The 19921-nt window shown below is 37.7% G+C and overlaps 2 protein-coding genes across 2 annotated transcripts; both read left to right on the top strand.

The window, feature by feature from the left end:
* The first annotated feature begins 1880 nt into the window (after window positions 1-1880).
* Window positions 1881-2488, top strand: LOC122660927 (probable calcium-binding protein CML41). The gene has a single exon (XM_043856184.1). It carries the CDS (start codon window positions 1898-1900, stop codon window positions 2480-2482), a length of 585 nt encoding a protein of 194 aa, XP_043712119.1. The 5' UTR covers window positions 1881-1897; the 3' UTR covers window positions 2483-2488.
* Window positions 2489-15695: 13207 nt separating this feature from the next.
* LOC122660924 (lysM domain receptor-like kinase 4) lies at window positions 15696-18299 on the top strand. The gene has a single exon (XM_043856182.1). The coding sequence runs from the start codon at window positions 15740-15742 to the stop codon at window positions 17717-17719; it is 1980 nt and encodes a 659-aa protein (XP_043712117.1). The 5' UTR covers window positions 15696-15739; the 3' UTR covers window positions 17720-18299.
* Window positions 18300-19921: the final 1622 nt, after the last annotated feature.

The raw sequence follows: 19921 nt of genomic DNA on the forward strand, positions 1-19921 counted from the left end.
TGCAGGTTTACCTGTCAAGGATACTATCACGCACTGGTTGCCGATCGAGCCTACATGTTATCTCTGTGGTGCTCGTGATGAAACCCAATGACATCTTTTTATATCTTGTGAATGGACTAAGCATATCTGGGCATCTGGGCCCCTCGGGCTGAGAACTGAGTACCTTAGTAGGCCCTCTTTGGCACAGCTCTGTGCTTCCATCCTCAATTCTAAGGCCCTGGACTTGAAATCTGCTTCTTGGTTTTTTTTCTATTGTTATTTTAACATGCTATTTCATTTGGTCTGTAAGAAACAACGTTTCCCTTGGGTTAGCTCCGGCTAATTCCCACTTGGTTTTATCAAATGTTACTCGTTGGATGTCCCTATTAGATCTCACCCCTCCTCTGATTAATGCACTCAATATGACTCACCGCCAACCCACACTGTGCACTCCATTTATCACACAGCAGTTGCCTAACAACGGAATGCACTTCCCTATTCTCTGCTGCGTAGGCCTTTTTGAACCATCAATGGGACTAACCAGCTAGGGGTATTGCTTTTTGTTAGATGGCAAGAGTGTTTTAGCATCTGCAGGATTTTCGTGTTCAACTAATCTGTCTTAGTCATATTTTGAAACCAGGACATACGTCTAGTGTACCTTGGCCACTTCTGTCTCATTATGTAGCACTTGCAGAACTAACTTCCAATTTTGCCACTGTCTCTATATCTCACAGGCACAACCAATGGACTGCAGCATTGAGGTCTTATACTCAGGTTGCAGTTAGGACCAAAACTCACTCAGAACCTTTTTTGTACACTGTCAATGAGTTTCTACTAATGGTATTATAACATATGTTTTTCTCGTCAAAAAAAAAAAATATATATATATATAATGGGATTCGTTCTCAACCGTGAATAGCCAATGACTATATATTCTTATGACTGTCAAAAGCATTTGTGGATGAAGGGTTGGGGTTGGGATTCTCTGGAATAGATGAGAAGGAACGACTCCGTGCATTTGTGTACTGGTAGCACTTGTGATAAATCAGATTAGCACCAACCAATCACGTTCGGCCACTTTTCTTCTAGAAAAGTCCTATAAGGCCGAACCGAACATGAAGCTGAGTCGAATGATCGGGGTCGTGCTCCTCTCAGGTTCCCCGTTCGGTCAGGTTTGCAGGTTCCTCTAATAAGAGGGGAGGAGAATGACGATCTCACCTCTTGCCTGAACACACTGCTTAGGTGGGGTGAAGTCGTATGGATCATCTGCACGGACCAAAAGGTGAACGTACATCTCAGAGTCAATCACATTTTAATTTTGTTTCCATAAAAACTCCTTTTTACCTTATAAACGGCAAAAATAAGATATGTGGTTGGCTCTCATATGTACGTTCTTCCGTTGGTACATACCGTGCAAAGGAATCAAACTCGGCACGTGGTCCTGCCTAGTCCTTGTCTGTTTGGTAGGCGAGAAAAGTTAGAATTCCCATTCGTTTTCTCTTTCCATGAATGATTATTGACAGATGCAAATGAGATCCAATTATGTGAAAGTGTGCGGTATGACGCAGGTCTTCACTCAATTTCTGGGGGTTGGAGCCTTGGGTCCCGAACGAAGCTGCCATGAAATTTCCTTCCACCCATATCCGGAATTCTCACGCAATCTCTCCCCAGTCAGTACTTAACTAGTCCGTCTCACACGCAACTTCTTTGTAAGTCCTCCAATAATAATTTTCTATCACAGAACTGTGAATTGTCCCTTCGGATTTCAGAAACATCTGTTTCACTCTACCTCATATGTCCCATTAATTGTCCCTTTCACGTTCTATATAAATCTTTACCATCTTCTTTCGTTTCCTTCACAGCTCGATCTCAACATAACAAATCGTTAATTCAATCTTTCAATTTCTCTCATTCATTCATGTCCACTGCTATTGTTTCCAAACCATCTTCACCATCTAAATGGTTCTCCAACAAGTCCCCCTTCAAACTAAGCCTCCCTCGTCTTCGTCATTCCAAATCAAACGTGTCAAGCCCTCGTTCGTCTTCTTCTCCATTCACACCCAAAGGTAGATCATCAAGAAAAGACCAACTCCAAGAAGTGTTTCGTTACTTCGACACTGATGGTGATGGCAAAATCTCTGGTTATGAACTCAGATCCTATTTTGCGTCCATTGGAGAGTACATATCGCACGAGCAGGCTCAAGGTGTGATCAATGATCTTGACACAGATGGTGACAATTTAATGGATTTTGATGATTTTGTGAAGTTGATCGAACGTGACAACGATCAAGGTGGAGATCAAGAAGAAGACCTCAGAAGTGCATTTGAAATGTTTGAAGTGGAGAAGGGGTGTGGGTGCATTACTCCCAAGGGTTTACAGAAAATGTTTAGTCGGCTTGGAGACAAAAGATCTCAAGAAGAGTGTGAGGCTATGATTCAGAAATTCGACCTCGATGGTAATGGTGTGCTTGATTTCCATGAATTTAATCAGATGATGGCTTAATCTGTATATATATATATATATATATATCAGTTTTTATATGTTAAAAGTGTTAGGGTGGGGGTCACGGATTCGAGTATTTAGAAACAGTCTCTCCGTGAAGCAAGGGTAAGAACTGTATAGTGGCAGGGGTACACCTTTTTTTAAAAAAAATCACAAAGTGTGTTAAATGTTAATTGATGTATTAATGAAGAAGTATGATCTGTGTTGAATTGGAAGTTATAAATCTAATATAAGTTGAGACTTTTTTGGGTATCGTAAAGGTGGCAACATGGAACAATGGAGAATGACTAACCAGCTAAATAAACATACTCTTATCTGCGATTAAATAGCCTTCTGATGCATTCCATGTGGATATATTCATAACTCTAGCTTCATGGTGAAGCAACTAATCAAGGTTGTAAGAGCATACCTTTATTAGGAGGGGAAGAAAAAAAAAAAGAAAAAGAAAAAGGGAAAGCAGAAAAAGAGGACCTAAGAGACATGCTATTTTGTTCCTTGTGAAAATTAAAGGATGGAACATTAACAATTTGGATCCTCTCCTGTCGAGCTGATTAGTAGGATCGGGTTTGCTCGGACACGGTGAGGCATGCAATGACCGCCTTACTCCTGCCTGAGCATCTTGTCCAAGTGGGGGTAAGGCAGTCATTGCACGTCTCATCGTGTCTAGTCAAGCACGGTCCTGCCGGGCAGCTAGGCAGTAGAGGATCTGGATCCGAACCTCAATAGGTTTACTTGGGTTGCATTTGGGAAAATGGTTCTTAATCTTGTATCAGATTGGTATTGGTTGAGGCTGATCCCAAATCTTAGACTGATATAATGATAGATAAAAGTGTATTTGGAGAAAAAAACTATAAACTGCTTTGAATGCGTATTCGTTGTCTTAAAGGAGATATTTGTCCCAACATGCTTGAAGCAAATTCATCTTCAGGAATCAACAAACCGCAAAAGAATTAACTTAGAATTCTAGAGAAATTCTGATTGCAAGAGAGAGAGAGAGCACAAAAAAAACATTGTATAGAATGGCTGATTTGTCTAGGTTTATATAGACCCATTGGCATCCATTCATTGAAAATCCATTCAATGGAGTCCTTTTAAAGAAATCCATTCAATGGAACCCATTTATTGGAACCCTTTATTGGAAACCATTCATTGGAATGGTCAATAGTCATGACGGAATAGTCATGATTGGTCAATCTCTTTTCTTAATGGGTTTGAAACCATTTATTACGATTTATCTAACATACAATACCGATATAATGGTACGGATGGTACGACTAAAAAATAAAAAAAATAATAAAAACCAATTTTTTGTTGCAAAATAGGGGAAATCTGTTTGATATAGCTCGGTTTCGACCTTGACTGCTCTCGAGACCAATCCTGGGATAGAGAACCATGTTTGGGAACATTTTAACTTCATGGGAGTGTTTCTTTGCTAAGAGCACTTATGCAAGTTTCTCCTCTAAAGGAGCACTTCTATGAGAAAAGAGCACATTTGATACCTGGGTTTCGTCACTTCGAGTGGAGCGAGGGGCGAGGATCACGCGATGTTGAATTTCTCTGAGACTTAAAAAAACAACCCTTTCGCTTTTTATGAGCCTTCAAAAAAAAAAAAAAACACTTGAAATATTTCTCCATTTCTAGCTATCCTAAGTAGGTCAGGTTCATTTCGAGAGACTTAGTGGGGGAGAAAAGAGGCCCATTACGAGAGGAAAGAGTGATTAAACGCAGGACTAGTGCTAAGAAACAGGAAATTTTTTCCCTCAAACTGCGAGCGATCTCATGCACTAAAATGGAATAATCCTCTTCCCATTAAGTTTTAGTATTTCCTAAATACCACTTTTAATTGGAACGAGATTCCATTTTGGCGCTACAATTACGCATGTCGCCTGATTTACAGGAAAATTTGGTTACTACCAAAGATGCTTTCCATGATTGCCTCTGCATATAGCTGGTAAAGATACTTGCTAGGCAATGAAATTAATTATTTGCGGGACAAGAAAATATTCCATGATGAGGACGATGGAAATAAAAAAAAATAAAAAAAAAACTATAGTAATTTTTCTATGATGTCAAGGGATCGACTCCCTTAGTTGCATATTTCTACCAGAAAAAAGACACCCTCTCTCCACCGGTAATGGTAGAGTTATCTCTTGTAAATGGTAGTTAAAATTCCATTGGACAGATGGAATTTGATATTTATAATATATAGTCAAGAATTGAAGTTAAAAGCACCATAAAAATAATAATAAAAAAAAAATGAGTTCATATTTTATTTTTCCGCCATGGAAAATTGTATCGGACAGGAGGGGGATGTGTAGGTAGATCGTCCAAAATTAGAAGGGAACTAAAGAATCAATTGGATTGGAGGTGAAATGAAGAAATGATCCAGAGACGTTTGAAGTTGGGATGAGAGAATAATGTATCGATCGATTTGCAGGTTAATTTTTAGGGGAATCCGATCCAAGAACCAATATACAAATCAACCGATATACCTAATCCGATACCGATTCTTCAAATAGTATATATATATTCTTCCATAACAATAATTAAGAATTTCTTGGGTAAAAGTTTCTATTTTATTGTTTTGTAAACTACAAAGTTGATTGTTGAAAGAGCATATATATATAGAGCCATAGTGTGTGGCATCATTCATTTATTATATTATATTCTGCAACCACGGTATGAACACGTCAAATTGCTTCGATTCGTCATGGCCTTTGACTGATCTTAGATCCAACGGCGCAGCTCTCTCGCATTAATACTTAAACCAGATAAACTTATTATGAAGAACAAAACATAAAAAAGTTTATTATTAGCTTAGAATTAATGAAGCATCTAACCTCAATCAGATCTGCTTACTGACGAGGATTTGAAGAATCCAACCTTAAGATCGACAGTTTAGGCAGCTGACTTGGTGAGCCTGTTAAGAGTGGAGGATCTAGATTCTCTCCAATGAGGAGATCGTCCAATGAGGTATTCAATGGTTAGGATGGTTTGCACACATCCCAATGCATGTCCAATCAGTCCAACCATTGGATGCTCATTAGACATAAGTATATTGGAATGAAGAAGAAGAGTTGATTTAAATGCATTCAACACACAAAAAAAATTCAAAATATCTTCCATCGTTTTGTTTCAAAACATCAGATACGAAAGAAAGAATGACTTAGATCTTAGAATTAGAACTATGTTGGTAGGGAACCATGTGTGGCCACTATTAAAATCGTAGACATCCTCTATGGCTCTAGTAGGGTTTGGTATCTTATTTATTTATTTATTTTGCCGGAGTATTTTTATTTTATTTTTATGGGGTTACTTTATTTTAGAAGTGTACTAATTTGTTTGCACCATAGAGGATTTCTATGATTTTAGTAGTCTCTGCTGACACGATTCAGCTCATCATTTTCTAAGGTACACACTTGTTTTCAAATTCGTGAGGTCATGTATGTTGTTCATGTCAATAGACATAGTTCTATGCGATTTCTTATAATAAAGACAAGTCTACTTCTCCCTTAATTACGCTATAGATCATTTCCAACAAGAGAATAGATAGAAGTTACGTAAGGATCTCAGTCTTACATCGATTAAAATTAGGAAAGGATGCATCAGACTTTTCCATTGATGCTTCAAGTTTCCACAGGAGTGGATGCTGATTGTGACATTTTTTATTTAAGAGAAACAAAACAAAAAAATAATAAGCGAAACAAAAGGAAAATACATTCCTCTTCACCACCTGTATATTTGTGCCATTTACAAGGAGAGGAGGGGTATTAATGAAAATAAAAAAGACAAGTAGTTACTTCTCACATGAATGTTCACCTGCCCGTACATACGTACAGATGATTCATTCTTACATAAATTGACAAATCATTCTGTTTAATAAAAGTTACAGAGCCGAATCAAGAATTAAATTTAATAATATACAATAATTAAAACAAAAAATGGTGTCACACGATCAACCCTCCTAGCAATTCTGATCACTACATGTTTAGTAGTCTTCAACTTGATCGAGAACATCTCTGCCTACTTATCCTCTGCAATCCCTCCATGATTTCCTTAGCCTCTACTCCTTGATCCAAATAGGCAAACAGAAACTGAGAGCTATAGCTTCACGAATCAGAACACCCATTACAAATTAAAATATATCGATTCATATTTGATACCGATCCGATCAAAAATTACGAACCAAGCATGGGTGTAAGAGGAAGAGAAATCATAGCTCTAACAATATGAATAAGGAAACAAAGAGAAAATTAGAGAACCATTCTAGCATACCATGAATGATTTATGCTATTCGATCGCCAATGTTTAGGACTCGCTTTTGTATGGTTGTTGTTGTCATTTCAATGTCAAAAATTTTCTTTTCTTTTCTTTTCTGTTCTTTCCTCTATTCCAAACATAGCGTTAGTTTTACCTAACTAACTTTTGTCCGGTACTCTATCAATTCCAGGGAGAATGGTTCTCATTCAGATACGATAAAATAAACGGTCAGCTAGGGACTCACTCCTCTCACTTTGTGAAAATAACGATGACAGCTGGCCAGAAGATTTTTATTTTTATTATTTTTAAAAGGGCAAATTTTACGGACACCCCTATAACTATTCGAAAAGGCAAATACACCTTAAATTTTGTCAAAATGTCAACCTTCCCCCCTGATGTTAAGCGAGATTACCCAAAAATTAAAATATCGATTTTACCCTCTTAGTAATTTCAAAATTATTACTAAGATTCCATCATCTTCCCAAATCGAACTTCCTCCTCACCAAGACGTCACCGACGTATTCGCCGTCATTCCTGAACAGATCCACCATCTCCAAACCATGCGATCCCCGTTCCTGGTACGAATCGTCCCTCAAATCCATCTGCAAAATCTTTTTGATTCCTCCCTCACCTTCCCTTTCAGGTATATTTTCTGTAGTGGAAATTGAATCATGAAAACGTCTTGCCGTCGCTGAAACTGACGCGCTTCAGAGATTTTCGAGTTAAGGCCTTCTTCAATCATAGTGAAGAGCTGATTCTTAAAGAGCAGAGATCCACTCGCTTCTTGCTGTGGGTCGCTTCAGTTTCCCTCCGATAATCTCCAATCATCCACTTCATTAGGTTCTCCGACATCAATTTCTGTTTTCTTCTTTGAACCATCGAGAATGATGGGGGACTGGATTGAATCATGAAGAAATTGTTAAGTGAAGACAAAACTCTGTTGGGTTCTACTCCACCGAGTTGCCACAACAAGTGCAACTAGTGCCATCCTTGTACAGCTGTTCAAGTGCCTACGCTACCAAATCATGACCGAGTCGAACCCGGACCAGGTGGAACGACAGGAACGAAGCCTATGGAGCTGAAGTCGTCGTCATCTCCATCAACGGCAGCTGCAAAGTTCCCCAACGTCTGGATCTCCGATCGTCGTGAGCCCTCCGCTTCTCACCACCACCGTGAACCACAGTCGCCAACGCTCGTCCCTCTCTTCGACAAGTGAAAACCCCCTGGTTCTCACTTCTTCCTCTTTTTCTTCTGCCGGCGGCGAGTTGGCGACTGTGGTTCTTCAGGCCGGCGGTTGCAGCGGCAGATTGTAGCAGCTTAAGGTATTTTCCTGGTTCTCCCTCCCCTGATTTTTGAATGGGAAAACCCTTACCCCTCCCCTCCCCTCCCTGATTTTTGAATGGAAAAACCCTTTCTCCTCCCCTGATTCGACTGTGGTTCAAAAAAAAAACAAAAAATGAGTTTTGAGATTTTTTAATCAACTGTAGAACTTCTAGCTACTGGTTTAAACTTTGAAGATACCCACCTCTTTGCCATCATTCTGTTGATAGTAAGGGTATAACGTCTGTATCTCCGATCTCCGATTGCTCTCTGGTTTGTATTTGGGATATTGGGGCTTAAGGGTATAATAGGAAGTTCATATATGGTAAGGGTAATTTCACCATTATAAAAAAATTAACAGTCACTTAACTGCACAGATCTAACAGAATAGATTAAATTAAAATAAAAATATAAAATAAAGATAATCTGTGATATTTTTGCAAAATTTAAGGTGTACTTGCCTTTTCAAATAGTTATAGGGGATGCCCGTGAAATTTGCCCTTTTTAAAATGATTTAAGAAAAATGAGAAAAGTGATCATTATTAGTTCATTACTATCAAAGTCTGGTAATCCATCAATTTCACGATCTTATTGAGTACGAGAGCTACGTATAACCCCATTGCAAACGTATTTGTGGTGGTGAGGTGAGGGTGAAGGGGTGAAAGCACATAAAGTGCTAATTGAGCACCACTCGTCCACAAGAGATGTTATTATGAACCCCTTTAACAGTTAAACATCATCACTTTTCGTGATAATAGAACTAGGGATGTAAACGGATTGAATTCGGTCGGATAGTGGCATTATCATATTCGTATCCATTTATATTCGGATGGATTCGGATAATATTCTATTGGTATTCGGACGGAATCGAATAATTTTCGGATAATGATTTTTTGAATACAAGTTCTCCTAAATGGATATGAATACAAATCGAATACGATTTTTCGACTATCCGTTGACATAGTTACCGTTTTTATGATGAAGGTTAGGGTTGAAACTTGAGAGTTTAGTTATTACCCTTTCTTCTACTCTTCTTAGTCTTTTATTCTCTTACGTTTTTTACTTTTGATTTTTTAATAGATATGTAATTCCATGTAGCACATTGCATAAAATAATATATATAAACCAATAACAAATCTAGAAAAAGAATTACATTATCTTAACTTATAAATTTATAAAAATAAGATAACAAAATCCAATAAGGTAACTTAAAAGGATAGACAAACACAAAGTTATATTTCACATATTTTATTACCGTTGGACTGCTAAACGAATCGGATAATAATCGATTGGATACGAGGATTATCATATTCGTATCCGATTAGTTTCGGACGGATTCGGATTCTCCTAAACGAATACGAACGCGGATCGAATACGGATTTACGAATATCCATTTACATCCCTAAACAGAACCCCTCCTTTTAAGTTGGGTTGATGCGGATTGATAAAAAATAATTTTTGGATTAATAATTGAGAAAGAGAACGCTACTTGGATGCGTGCGATATGCTGCTCCTGCATCTAAGCAAAAGGGTGCATGGAAGACCATCGTGTTCTTAGAAATTTCTACCTTTCCATGGGGGCATGACTGTCATTTCGTGCATTATTAGGTACTTGATCAATATGCCAAAAGCTCAAGAGCTGAAGGAACGAGTTAAATCAAGTCCTTTAATTTATCTCATATTAGGTTGGCCCAATCTAGTGCTCATACACTATAATGGGCCCCACATAACACGCACCCTTGTATCTGGGCGTAGAAACAGTGCACCACACTACACGCGCCTAAGAAGCGTTCTTTCTCCCTTAACAATATTTAAAATTAATAAATTAACAGAATAACAAGAATCAAGCAGAATAAAAAACCGAATCCAACCAACCAATTGCTGAAGTAATTCGCTTATTTGGATTCCAGTGACCAGGCACTAGGGTCAATGGCTGGAGAAATAGAAACTTTTTTTCTTTGGCCAAAGAACGGATTAAGCTCTAACTGATCATAGACCAAAGAAGCAATAGATGGGCCTCCACTTGAGTAAGGCGCACGAAAGCCATTGAACTATGAACTTGAGTAAAACACTTCTTATGGTATTTAGAAACAATTTGAAAAAACTTTAAAAAACAAAAAAAAAAACTCAATATTACGAAGTGTCGACCCTTCATTTCCACCACCACCATGCAGCCGATGCCACTGCTACTGTCATCGTCGCCACCACCACCTCCACCTCCACTGCCACCACACGCATATCTGATTGATAAATTCAACAATCTTACTTACGTGGCTAAAATAGTGTTCTCAAATATATGAGTAATGAAAAACTATGTAGGATACCATTTATGTAATTTAATAATATAAACAAAAGTTTCACCAAAAAAATATAGGGGTTATATAAATATAAACAAAAGAAATACTTTTGTTAATATGCATTCTATACATGTTTCTATTCATTTTTTATAGGCAGAAATATATTTTCCAATTTTATCTTACAACAATTGTTTTTTGTATAGAAGTATTCTAAATTAACATAAACACACAAAAAAAATACTTATTACTCAAAATACTAATTTGTAATAGAAACATTGCCATACAACCCCTTAATGACATCTAGCTAGTTGATCTTAAATGCATTCACTAAAGCTGTTTTGATATGCATTCTCGGAATAGTATCTGGGTCTAAAACGCATTTTGAAAACTAGTATATCTCTATTTTCTCTCTTTAGACTGCATTCTAAACCCATAATCTATTTTGAGAATACATATAAAAAACAGCCTAAATTACTGTCATTTTCTATCATTTCTTAAATATCGAATGGTTAAAATTACCACGACACTAGCAAATTAATAAATTCAAATAATCAGATAAATCGTCGGGTGTAAATTACCCTAAGAAACCTTTTATTTTTCCCCCTTATTAACTGTTTATTTGGGCTAGGCCTAGGTTGAGCTGAGCCTGGACAAACTCGGCTAAGTTTTGTATTTCCCGACTTCAGGCTGGGCCAAGCTTAGGTTTTTTATTTGGGATGCTGGACTGGGCCTAGGGTCCTCAAAAACTTGGCCCACCAGTCCCTTGCTCCCCTTATGAAATCAATCTCGCACTTGAAAACAAATTTTTAAGAGTGGAATTATAAGTAATACAATCATTAGATCTACACCTACAGAATTCTATATCTTTTGTCTCTATATCTACCATCTTCCTGCACAGACACATGCTTCGTGACACTTATTTCACCTATATAACATACGGGCAAGAGATCTCTACTTGGTGGTGTTTCCTACGCCCTCTCACTAGGCACTGTGAGATGACACCTCTGCCCCCTGGGTAGATACCCACGTGTGCTCACTCATTGGAGAGCGTAGGAAACACCACCAAGTATAGATCTTTTCCCCATAACATTATTTATTGAAATAGAAACTTCGTGATCATATTGTCCATATCATCATTTAGTCATGAATTAATTTTTCAATTAATTTATCTTATGTACACGTCAAAATATAACTTTAAAATTGTTTGAAAAAGTCAAATTTGCTTTGGAGCTATTTGAAAAACAAAAATCCTTGGAAAATAAGAGATAAAAAACCATAAATACGAAGACTCATTTGATTGAGATGTGCATGTCCATTTATGTAGAAAAGCTTTGAATGTCTATTTAAGAAAACTTATCTATTTCCTCCAAAAAAAAAAAAAACTTATCTATTTTTATTTTTATTAAATAAAAGACAAAGACACGCCCAATGAGACCAATGTGGGGATTCCTTTCCACGCCTTCTCACATTCTAAGCATGGATTATACTCTCAATCTTTCCACATCAAATGGGCCCCCTTAATACGAAACCGTCTCCCCGCACATTTGTGTGACATCTCACATTGAGATTGAGATCATGAGAGACTGTTTTGTATTTTTGATCTCCTATTTTTTCAGGGTTTGGAAGCCAAAGAATTAAGGATCCTGTGGGAGGAATTGGTAACTTGGTATCATGGATTAAGGTATCGCGATTGGATTGGCTGTGGCTGTTACCAATATCGATACCTACCCGATACTGAATCAGTAGTACATAAACCAAGGAGGGGTAAAAAAATACGGTATCCAAATCTTAGAGGGAAAAATCGTCCAGTCTGACTTGAGGTTGAATCTATTTGGCATTTTTTTTTTTCTTGTTTGTTTGTAAAAAGTTTTTTTTTTTTTTTCGGGGTGGACTGGGACTTGGGACTGAATTCTTAGTGAATATAACCTTATACAATAATTTGTTTTTTGGTGAGATCCTTATGCAATAATGACTCCCTTTCTTCCCTTGACTGTGAATGGCTCTTTATTGTCTTGGGTATCCCTTGTTATTTCATGGTGTTAAACTTAATCCCACCAGAGTGTTACACAATTTTTTGAGGTGGATTCATGACTTATAATATATCTCCATTTTCTTTACCTTTTTCAAGGTGGGGTGGGTGGTTGACCTCTAGATCTTCTGCAATTCCTTTATCTTGCAATGTCTTGCAATTCGGGCCTGAGAGCTCGACACGTGGAAGATGCTTCATCCAATGATTTGAGCTTGATTAACCCAGTTGTTTTTTTTTTCCTTTCTTCTCGAGCTCCACACCGTTGGATGTTGCATCTTCCACGTGTCGAGTTCTCAAACCCGAATTGCAAGGCACCGTAAGATTAAGACACTACAGAGGATTTTTTTTTTCGTGACCCATGTGCCCTTGATTTCTTTTTCTGGTTAATGCATTTTCTTTTTTATAATCATAAAAAAATGGTAAATTACACGTCACCCTTGGTTTTCAAACAAAACTCAAATCACCCCTTGGTTTTTGAAAATACTCAACTGTCCCCCTCTACAATAACGGTGTTAGTCTGCTGTTAGTTATTGGTGTGAATGGACTATTTTACCTTTGTACTAAAACATTAGAATTAAATTTATAATACTACCCTTCAAAATCTATGTTTGGATGTCAAGGGTAGTTTAGGAATTTAAATTTATTTAACTGGCGACATCATCACTAAACAACATAAAACTAACGGTAGGGACTAATTTATCATATTGGGGTCTAATACAGGGGATGATTTGAGTATTTTCAAAAACCAAGGGGTGATTTGAGTTTTGTTTGAAAATAAGAAGGTGATGTGTAATTTACCAAAAAAAACAAAACAAAGAAGGAATCAAATGCTTTGCTCTTACTTTTTATGCTTGCAGAGTAGTCTGGACTCTGGAGGGAGTGTGATGATGCGCAAGTCACATAATTATTGTCGTATGAGGTCAAAATTTTTTTTTTTTTTTGGGGTAGGGTTTTATATGCCACATCAATTAAAAGTTTTTTTTTTTTTAATTATCGATGTAACAATGGAATGTGATGTTTTCAATTAAAAGTATTTCTATATATAATTTTTTAATTTAAATAATTTGTTTCCACTTAGAATTGGGGGAGAGTGCACCATAAAAGTCTAATTTATTGATACACATGCATTGACATACACATGTTGCGTGTTAATACAAAAGAAGGTATTTGTTTGAATTACACATTGAAATTTGACACATGATTAATTTAGGATCCTTTCTATCCAATGTCAGATTAAACATATCATTTGTCTTAGGATATATCTTTTCTATCCAATGGTCAGATTAAAGATATCATTTGTCCACATGTCATAATAGACCTTATTATTAATAATTATTAATTTTTTAATTGGAAGGTCAATTAGAAGTTAGAATGCATTATGATTGAGTTACACAATCCAGATTCTCTACTACCGAGCTGCCCGGCAGGACCGTGCAGCCCAAACACAATGAGGCGTGCAGTGACCACCTTGCCCCTATCCAAACGCCTTGCCCGAGTGGGGGTAAGACGATCATTGCGTGTCTCACTGTGTCTGGGCTGCATAATCCTGCCGGGCAGCTCGGCAGTAGAGGATCACGATCCTTGAGTTACAAGGTTATCCTTTTCTTTTTCTTTTTATGGAATAATTAAATGTTAAAGACGATTACCTGATAAATAGGAATATTATCTTTTAATAATTTTGATAATTATTAAACACTTAGAAGTGGGGGTGTTAAAATGAGACTGGACCAGTTGAACCAACTAGACCTAACAAAAACAGAAACAAGATCGGTATTCATTTTCAGTAGGGGTGTCAAATGGTTGGTTTGGTCCAATCAAACAGTCCAAATTGATTTTTGACATGCACCAGCCCAAAACAAAGCCGAACCATTAAGGTGAGATTCAGTTTCAAGTTTTTATCGGGTTGGCTTAATGGGTTTTTATTGATCCGTTATCATTTTGGTAGAGATTTGGTTTCGGATATATTTTTAATGATTTGTTTTGATCGGTTCGGTTTTGTACCAGTTTCCAAAACCCAGAGCTGAAAACATACCGATAAAGGTTTGGTTTCAATCTGATCTGAGTTTTTGGTTGGTTTAATTGGTTCGGGTTGGATTTTGTTATCCCTAGCTTTTTTTAAGAAAAAGGATCAAAATCGGATCGAACCCACCATTTTGATACAGTCACTTGGAAGGTTTAATGTTTTCTTTGTTTTTTTTTTCAAAATGAATAATTAATTATAAAATATATGATATATATCAGTATCATGATGTATACATTATACGAATATAACCGTATTGAGGAAGGGCATATTTGATTAATTAGTTAAAAATAGGCCGGTATCTCAGTTATGCTGTCTCACTCATCTCATTAATATATACTAATTTATTTCTTTTGTACAATAATTTAAATTCAAATAAAAAATGATATATATTATATAAAATCAATTCATCATCCCAAATTGATCAAGTGGTCACGGTTCGAGTATAGAAACAACCTCTTTGTGAAAGCAAGGGTAAGGTTACATAGTCGTCCATTATGACCCTCTCCAGACCCACAGTGGTGGAAGCCCCGTACACTAGATATGCCCTTTTCTTATGGTTGCCGGACTCCGCATCCGAGAGAATATTCTTTCAATATTAATAAAATCATTTTCATTGCTGACTTCAGGAAAAAAATAATAATAATAATAAAATAACAAATGGACTTGGAGTCTTGGACAGATCATCCGGAATCATTCCAAACCCGGCAACCTGTTTATTGTGTTCTTACCATATTAGCCTCAAGAAAAAGAGCAAAAGAAAAGTGTTTATATTAAATCTTAACCGTCTGTTCATGATCTACGGGCAGGGATTCTTGGAGTGGTCGATCATCTCATTCTTTATAGTAATGGGCCATAAGGCGGCTTAGGCCCATCCTATAAGGGGCCCGCGCCGCCTCCCAGGTCCCACTCTCACCCAATTGAAGAACTATGACTATAGAAATTCAGGAGAGTCTTCGTTTTGGCCTTTTCAAATTTCACAACGGTTAAATTCCTTTCCTCTGACCCATTTTCGTAGAAACTTCAAATACACAAAACGGAGAAAGAAAAGAAGCAAAGGATAAGTCAAACAAGCAATTGTTCTCCTACCCACCCACTCCCTCCGGTTCGAGATCTGAATTTTGACCATTTCAATTCCTTTTTATTGACTACACAGACAATGAAAGTTGGAAGATTCCATCATCCATTTATAATAATGGGAAAGATTGGGATTTGATCCATTGGGAGAAAGATGGACAGTTCAACCATCAAAGGTTGAGACTTTTTTTGAGTTCTACCTTTCTGATACGTTCTCCGATCCCTGCGTTTTACATTTCCTTGGTTACCTGCAAATGGGTGTTCTTCAATCTATCATCCTTCTCTGCATTATTTCCTTGATTTCTTCCTCCTCTGTTACTCTTGCACAGCAACCTTACGTTGGGCAGGCCTCCAATAATTGCGCAAACACAGATAATTCAACTTCTGTTTTTGGTTACACCTGCAATGGTGTCAACAAAACTTGCCAGTCTTACCTCATCTTCAGATCTCAGCCCCCATATTCCACAGTTCCTTCCATCGCTGCTCTGTTGGGCTCCGACCCATCTCAGGTCGCCCGGATTAACTCAGTCTCCAACACTGCTGCCTTCGACACAAACAAGGAGGTAATCGTCCCCGTCAATTGTTCCTGTTCCGGTCAGTATTATCAGGCAAATAGTACATATCTTGTTAAATCTTATGATACTATTTATTCGATCGCCAACAACACCTACCAAGGTCTTTCCACCTGCCAAGCTCTCCAGAACCAATCCAATACCTCAGCTCAGAACATCTATGTTGGTCAAAGGGTTCTAATACCCCTTCGGTGTGCTTGTCCCACCAAGAATCAAAGTGATAGTGGCACCAAATATCTACTCAGTTACGCAGTCACTTGGGATGATTCTGTTGGCGCTGTAAGTGCCCAGTTTGGAGCTGACGTCGGGAAAACCCTAGACGCTAATCAGCTTTCTGAGTCCGCCTTCACCATTTATCCATTCACAACTCTCCTTGTTCCTTTACAGAATCCACCATCCTCTTCTCAAACCTTAACCCCACCTCCTCCGCCTTCTCCTCCTCCTCCACCATCTCCTCCTTCCTCTGCATCACAAAATAAAGGGTCAACGAAAACATGGGTCTATGTGGTTATTGCAATTGCAGCAACGATTGGTATCATGTTTGTTGTCTTTCTCATAGTCTGGTCTCTTTTCTCCCGTAAACGGAAGAGGGGCGAAGCTGATCCAAAGGTCATCTCGAAGAGGAGCACAGAAGCTTCAATTCTCACCTCGGAAAGCTTTGAGTCATATCAGAAACCGCCGCCGCTCAACAAGAAGTCAGAGGACGAATCTAGCGACTTCCTTGCGGGTATTGCCGACATTGCTCAATCCCTTAAAGTTTATAAATTTGAAGATTTGCAGTCGGCAACCGAGAATTTCAGCCCCAGCTGCTGGATCAATGGATCTGTCTATCGTGGAACGATTAATGGGGACCTAGCTGCTATTAAAAAGATCAATGGAGATGTCTCCAAAGAAATCAATTTACTCTCCAAGATCAACCATATCAATATTATTAGGCTCTCGGGTGTTTGTTTTAGTGAGGGGCATTGGTATTTTGTTTATGAGTATGCCATGAATGGACCTCTGAGTAACTGGATCCGTGGCAACGTGAGCAAGCCAAAGGTTTTAAGCTGGACACAGAGGGTTCAGATTGCATTGGATGTTTCCATGGGGCTTAATTATCTCCACAGCTATACCAACCCTTCCCATGTCCACAAGGATATAAAAAGCAGCAATATTCTTCTGGACAATGATTTCAGGGCTAAGATAGCCAATTTTGGTCTAGCAAGGTCTACAGAAGGGAAGGAAGGTGATTTCACATTGACGAAGCACATCGTTGGGACAATAGGTTATATGGCACCTGAGTATTTGGAGAATGGTTTGGTCTCTCCGAAGCTGGATGTTTACGCATTTGGGGTTATGATGCTGGAACTAATTAGCGGAAAAGACGTTGTTTCATCTCAAGCGGAAGATTTGCTCTTCTTTGATTCGTTAATAGCAATACTCAATGAGGGAAATAAAGAAGAAAAGCTAAGAGGATTCATAGATCCTTCTCTACAAGAAAATTATCCTTTGGACCTGGCTCGGTCTCTGGCCAGACTAATAGAGAGCTGCTTGAGGAAGGATCCAGCTAGTCGACCAGGTATGGATGAGATTGTGCAGTTCCTCTCAGGAATCGTGGCTACTTCACTGACTTGGGAATCATCTGTCTTGGGGTACCCAAATTTCAACAGTAGCTCATAGGGACTGTATCTGAAAGGTACGACTACCAAATTCTGTATCATTTGCACCCTTAATTTTTTCCATGTTTAATCCATAATCTACTTAAATTCATCATTGCATACCTATGGGTTGCTCAGAATTTCAAACTCTTATAGGTCTTAAGTTGTAAATCTTCTTCACTATAGCAAGATATTGTGCTGGATTCTTCAACAGTACATATTTCTGTCTTCTTATGTATGTGATCTGGTTTGTCTGTAACTATTTTAATAATTGCAAGTTGGTTCATCTTGTGAATACCTTGCCACTGCATAAGTTTCAAAGGTTCATAATATTGTCAATTTTAAAGAAATATGGTCATATTAGCGCATAGTGATAGCTGGAGATGAGAGATTCTGAGATTTCAGCGTGGAAAAGCTCTGAATCTTAGTCCAGTATCCAGATTAGTTGTCTCAAGCTTTGAGACTCTTATCTTTAAAAGCGGACTGATAGTAACATGGTAACTGGTAACTTAGATGATTAGGATGATAAGCTATAAGACTACTTTGGGTTCTTACAGGTTTGGTAGAATGTGGTGAAATCATTGGTCGATAGGGAGAGACTCAGTCCTAAAAGAAGCTTTGCAAGAATCCAATGTTTCTTTCATTGTGTTTTAGTTAATAAGTTAAGACGAGCAAAAAAGTTCAAAAATCATTTTTTTTTGTGGGGAGAGGGTGCAGCTTTTAAAATGTTCAGAACACTGAGAACAGGGATGAGTTTGACGTTTTTTTCTTGTTCTTATAAAAATTGGGATGTTTTAATTGTCTCTGTTTCCTAGAGGTTGCTATCTTGGCAACCATATAAATGAATTTTATCTTGTTTTTAATTAAAAACAAAGAAAAGAAAAAATCCCTTGGATTTTCTTAAGCATGCAATAACATCAAATAAAAATGATCTTATTAGAATTAATTGTATCTTGTTTATGTTTCTAATACATTGCAGCTCATATGGTTTCCATGCCTTGTAAGAGTGTGCCTATTGGTTTAAAATAGTCTTGTATGTTGCTGCAGTTCTGAATGGGGGAAGGCATTGTTGTATTGATGAACTTCAGTGCAGGGTGTGAACCAGTGGAGCTCTGTATATCAGCTCAAGGTGAGTACTATTGAGAGGCATCATCAAAGAAGAAGCACTTTGAGAACTATAGGGACTGAAAGTTTCTTGATGATGCTGAAACTTGCCAACTCTGTTTGTCCCTATAAAAGAGCTGAATGTATAGAATGAGGATAAAAAAGTGGACAAGGTCAGCAGAGAACCTTGTTTTTGTATGTGGTATCATAAATACTTCTTCCAAGTTTAATACATGTATGTATGATAACTTCTAGTTGCAGTATGATTTGAGAAAGGCAAAAGTTATTCCATTTGAGATTTCATCGGATGACATTTCATTCTGTGCACCCATTTGGTGGTCCAGATTTTTCAATGCTTTATTTTGCCACTCTGCCAACTCAGATTGGGGTAAAACTTGACATGTGAGCAGAGTATCTTGGTGTCTACATGATGTAATAGTCTCTCCATGCCACGTTTTAAGGACATCGACGGCTTCCAGCTAATTGATCTGGAGCAGAAACATATTTAGAGTAGAGAACATTATTGTTAATTAGCAATTAAATGGTGGCATTAGTTTTGAATGTAATTCATCTAATCTTCTCAATCTGCTGGTAGTAGGAGTTGTCGACAGTGTTTATACTTGCGATGTAGCTTTGTTTTACTTTTCAGATAGCCAAATGGGCAGAAACATGTGACTCCCTCTGGTGAAGGGTTGGTTAGAGAAGGGGAAACCTGAGATGAATCTAGAGTTGCAGGGGAGAGAAGATATTGCTTTAGAAGAGAGGGGGGGAACGAAGTTTGCACACGCAGGCTCTTCACAAACACAAACTCAATTCATTCTCAAATCTGACCAATACATTGGTTACAAGCATATAAATAAGAAAATAAAATACTTAAACAAGGAAACAACTATTCTAGGACTCATAACAAAAAATACAACTTAAAACTTTCTAAAACTCTTCCAACATATCCTATCCAAATTAAAAACTTTCTTTACATATTTATTCCAATAAAATAAATAATAAAATCCTAAATATCCTACTAGGCCAAAGACTCAAGTTGGACCCAGTCATCTCCATCTGGGTTCCCAAACAGGTTTGGGTCGGTCCAAGGTAGTGCACCTGCATCACTCTCCCATGA

The sequence above is a fragment of the Telopea speciosissima genome, chromosome 5, assembly GCF_018873765.1.
Source record: "Telopea speciosissima isolate NSW1024214 ecotype Mountain lineage chromosome 5, Tspe_v1, whole genome shotgun sequence".
Lineage (NCBI taxonomy): Eukaryota > Viridiplantae > Streptophyta > Magnoliopsida > Proteales > Proteaceae > Telopea > Telopea speciosissima.

Coding starts and splice junctions, on each gene's coding strand:
- LOC122660927 (XM_043856184.1), top strand. CDS start 1,898: ATGTCCACTGCTATTGTTTCCAAACCATCTTCACCATCTAAATGGTTC.
- LOC122660924 (XM_043856182.1), top strand. CDS start 15,740: ATGGGTGTTCTTCAATCTATCATCCTTCTCTGCATTATTTCCTTGATT.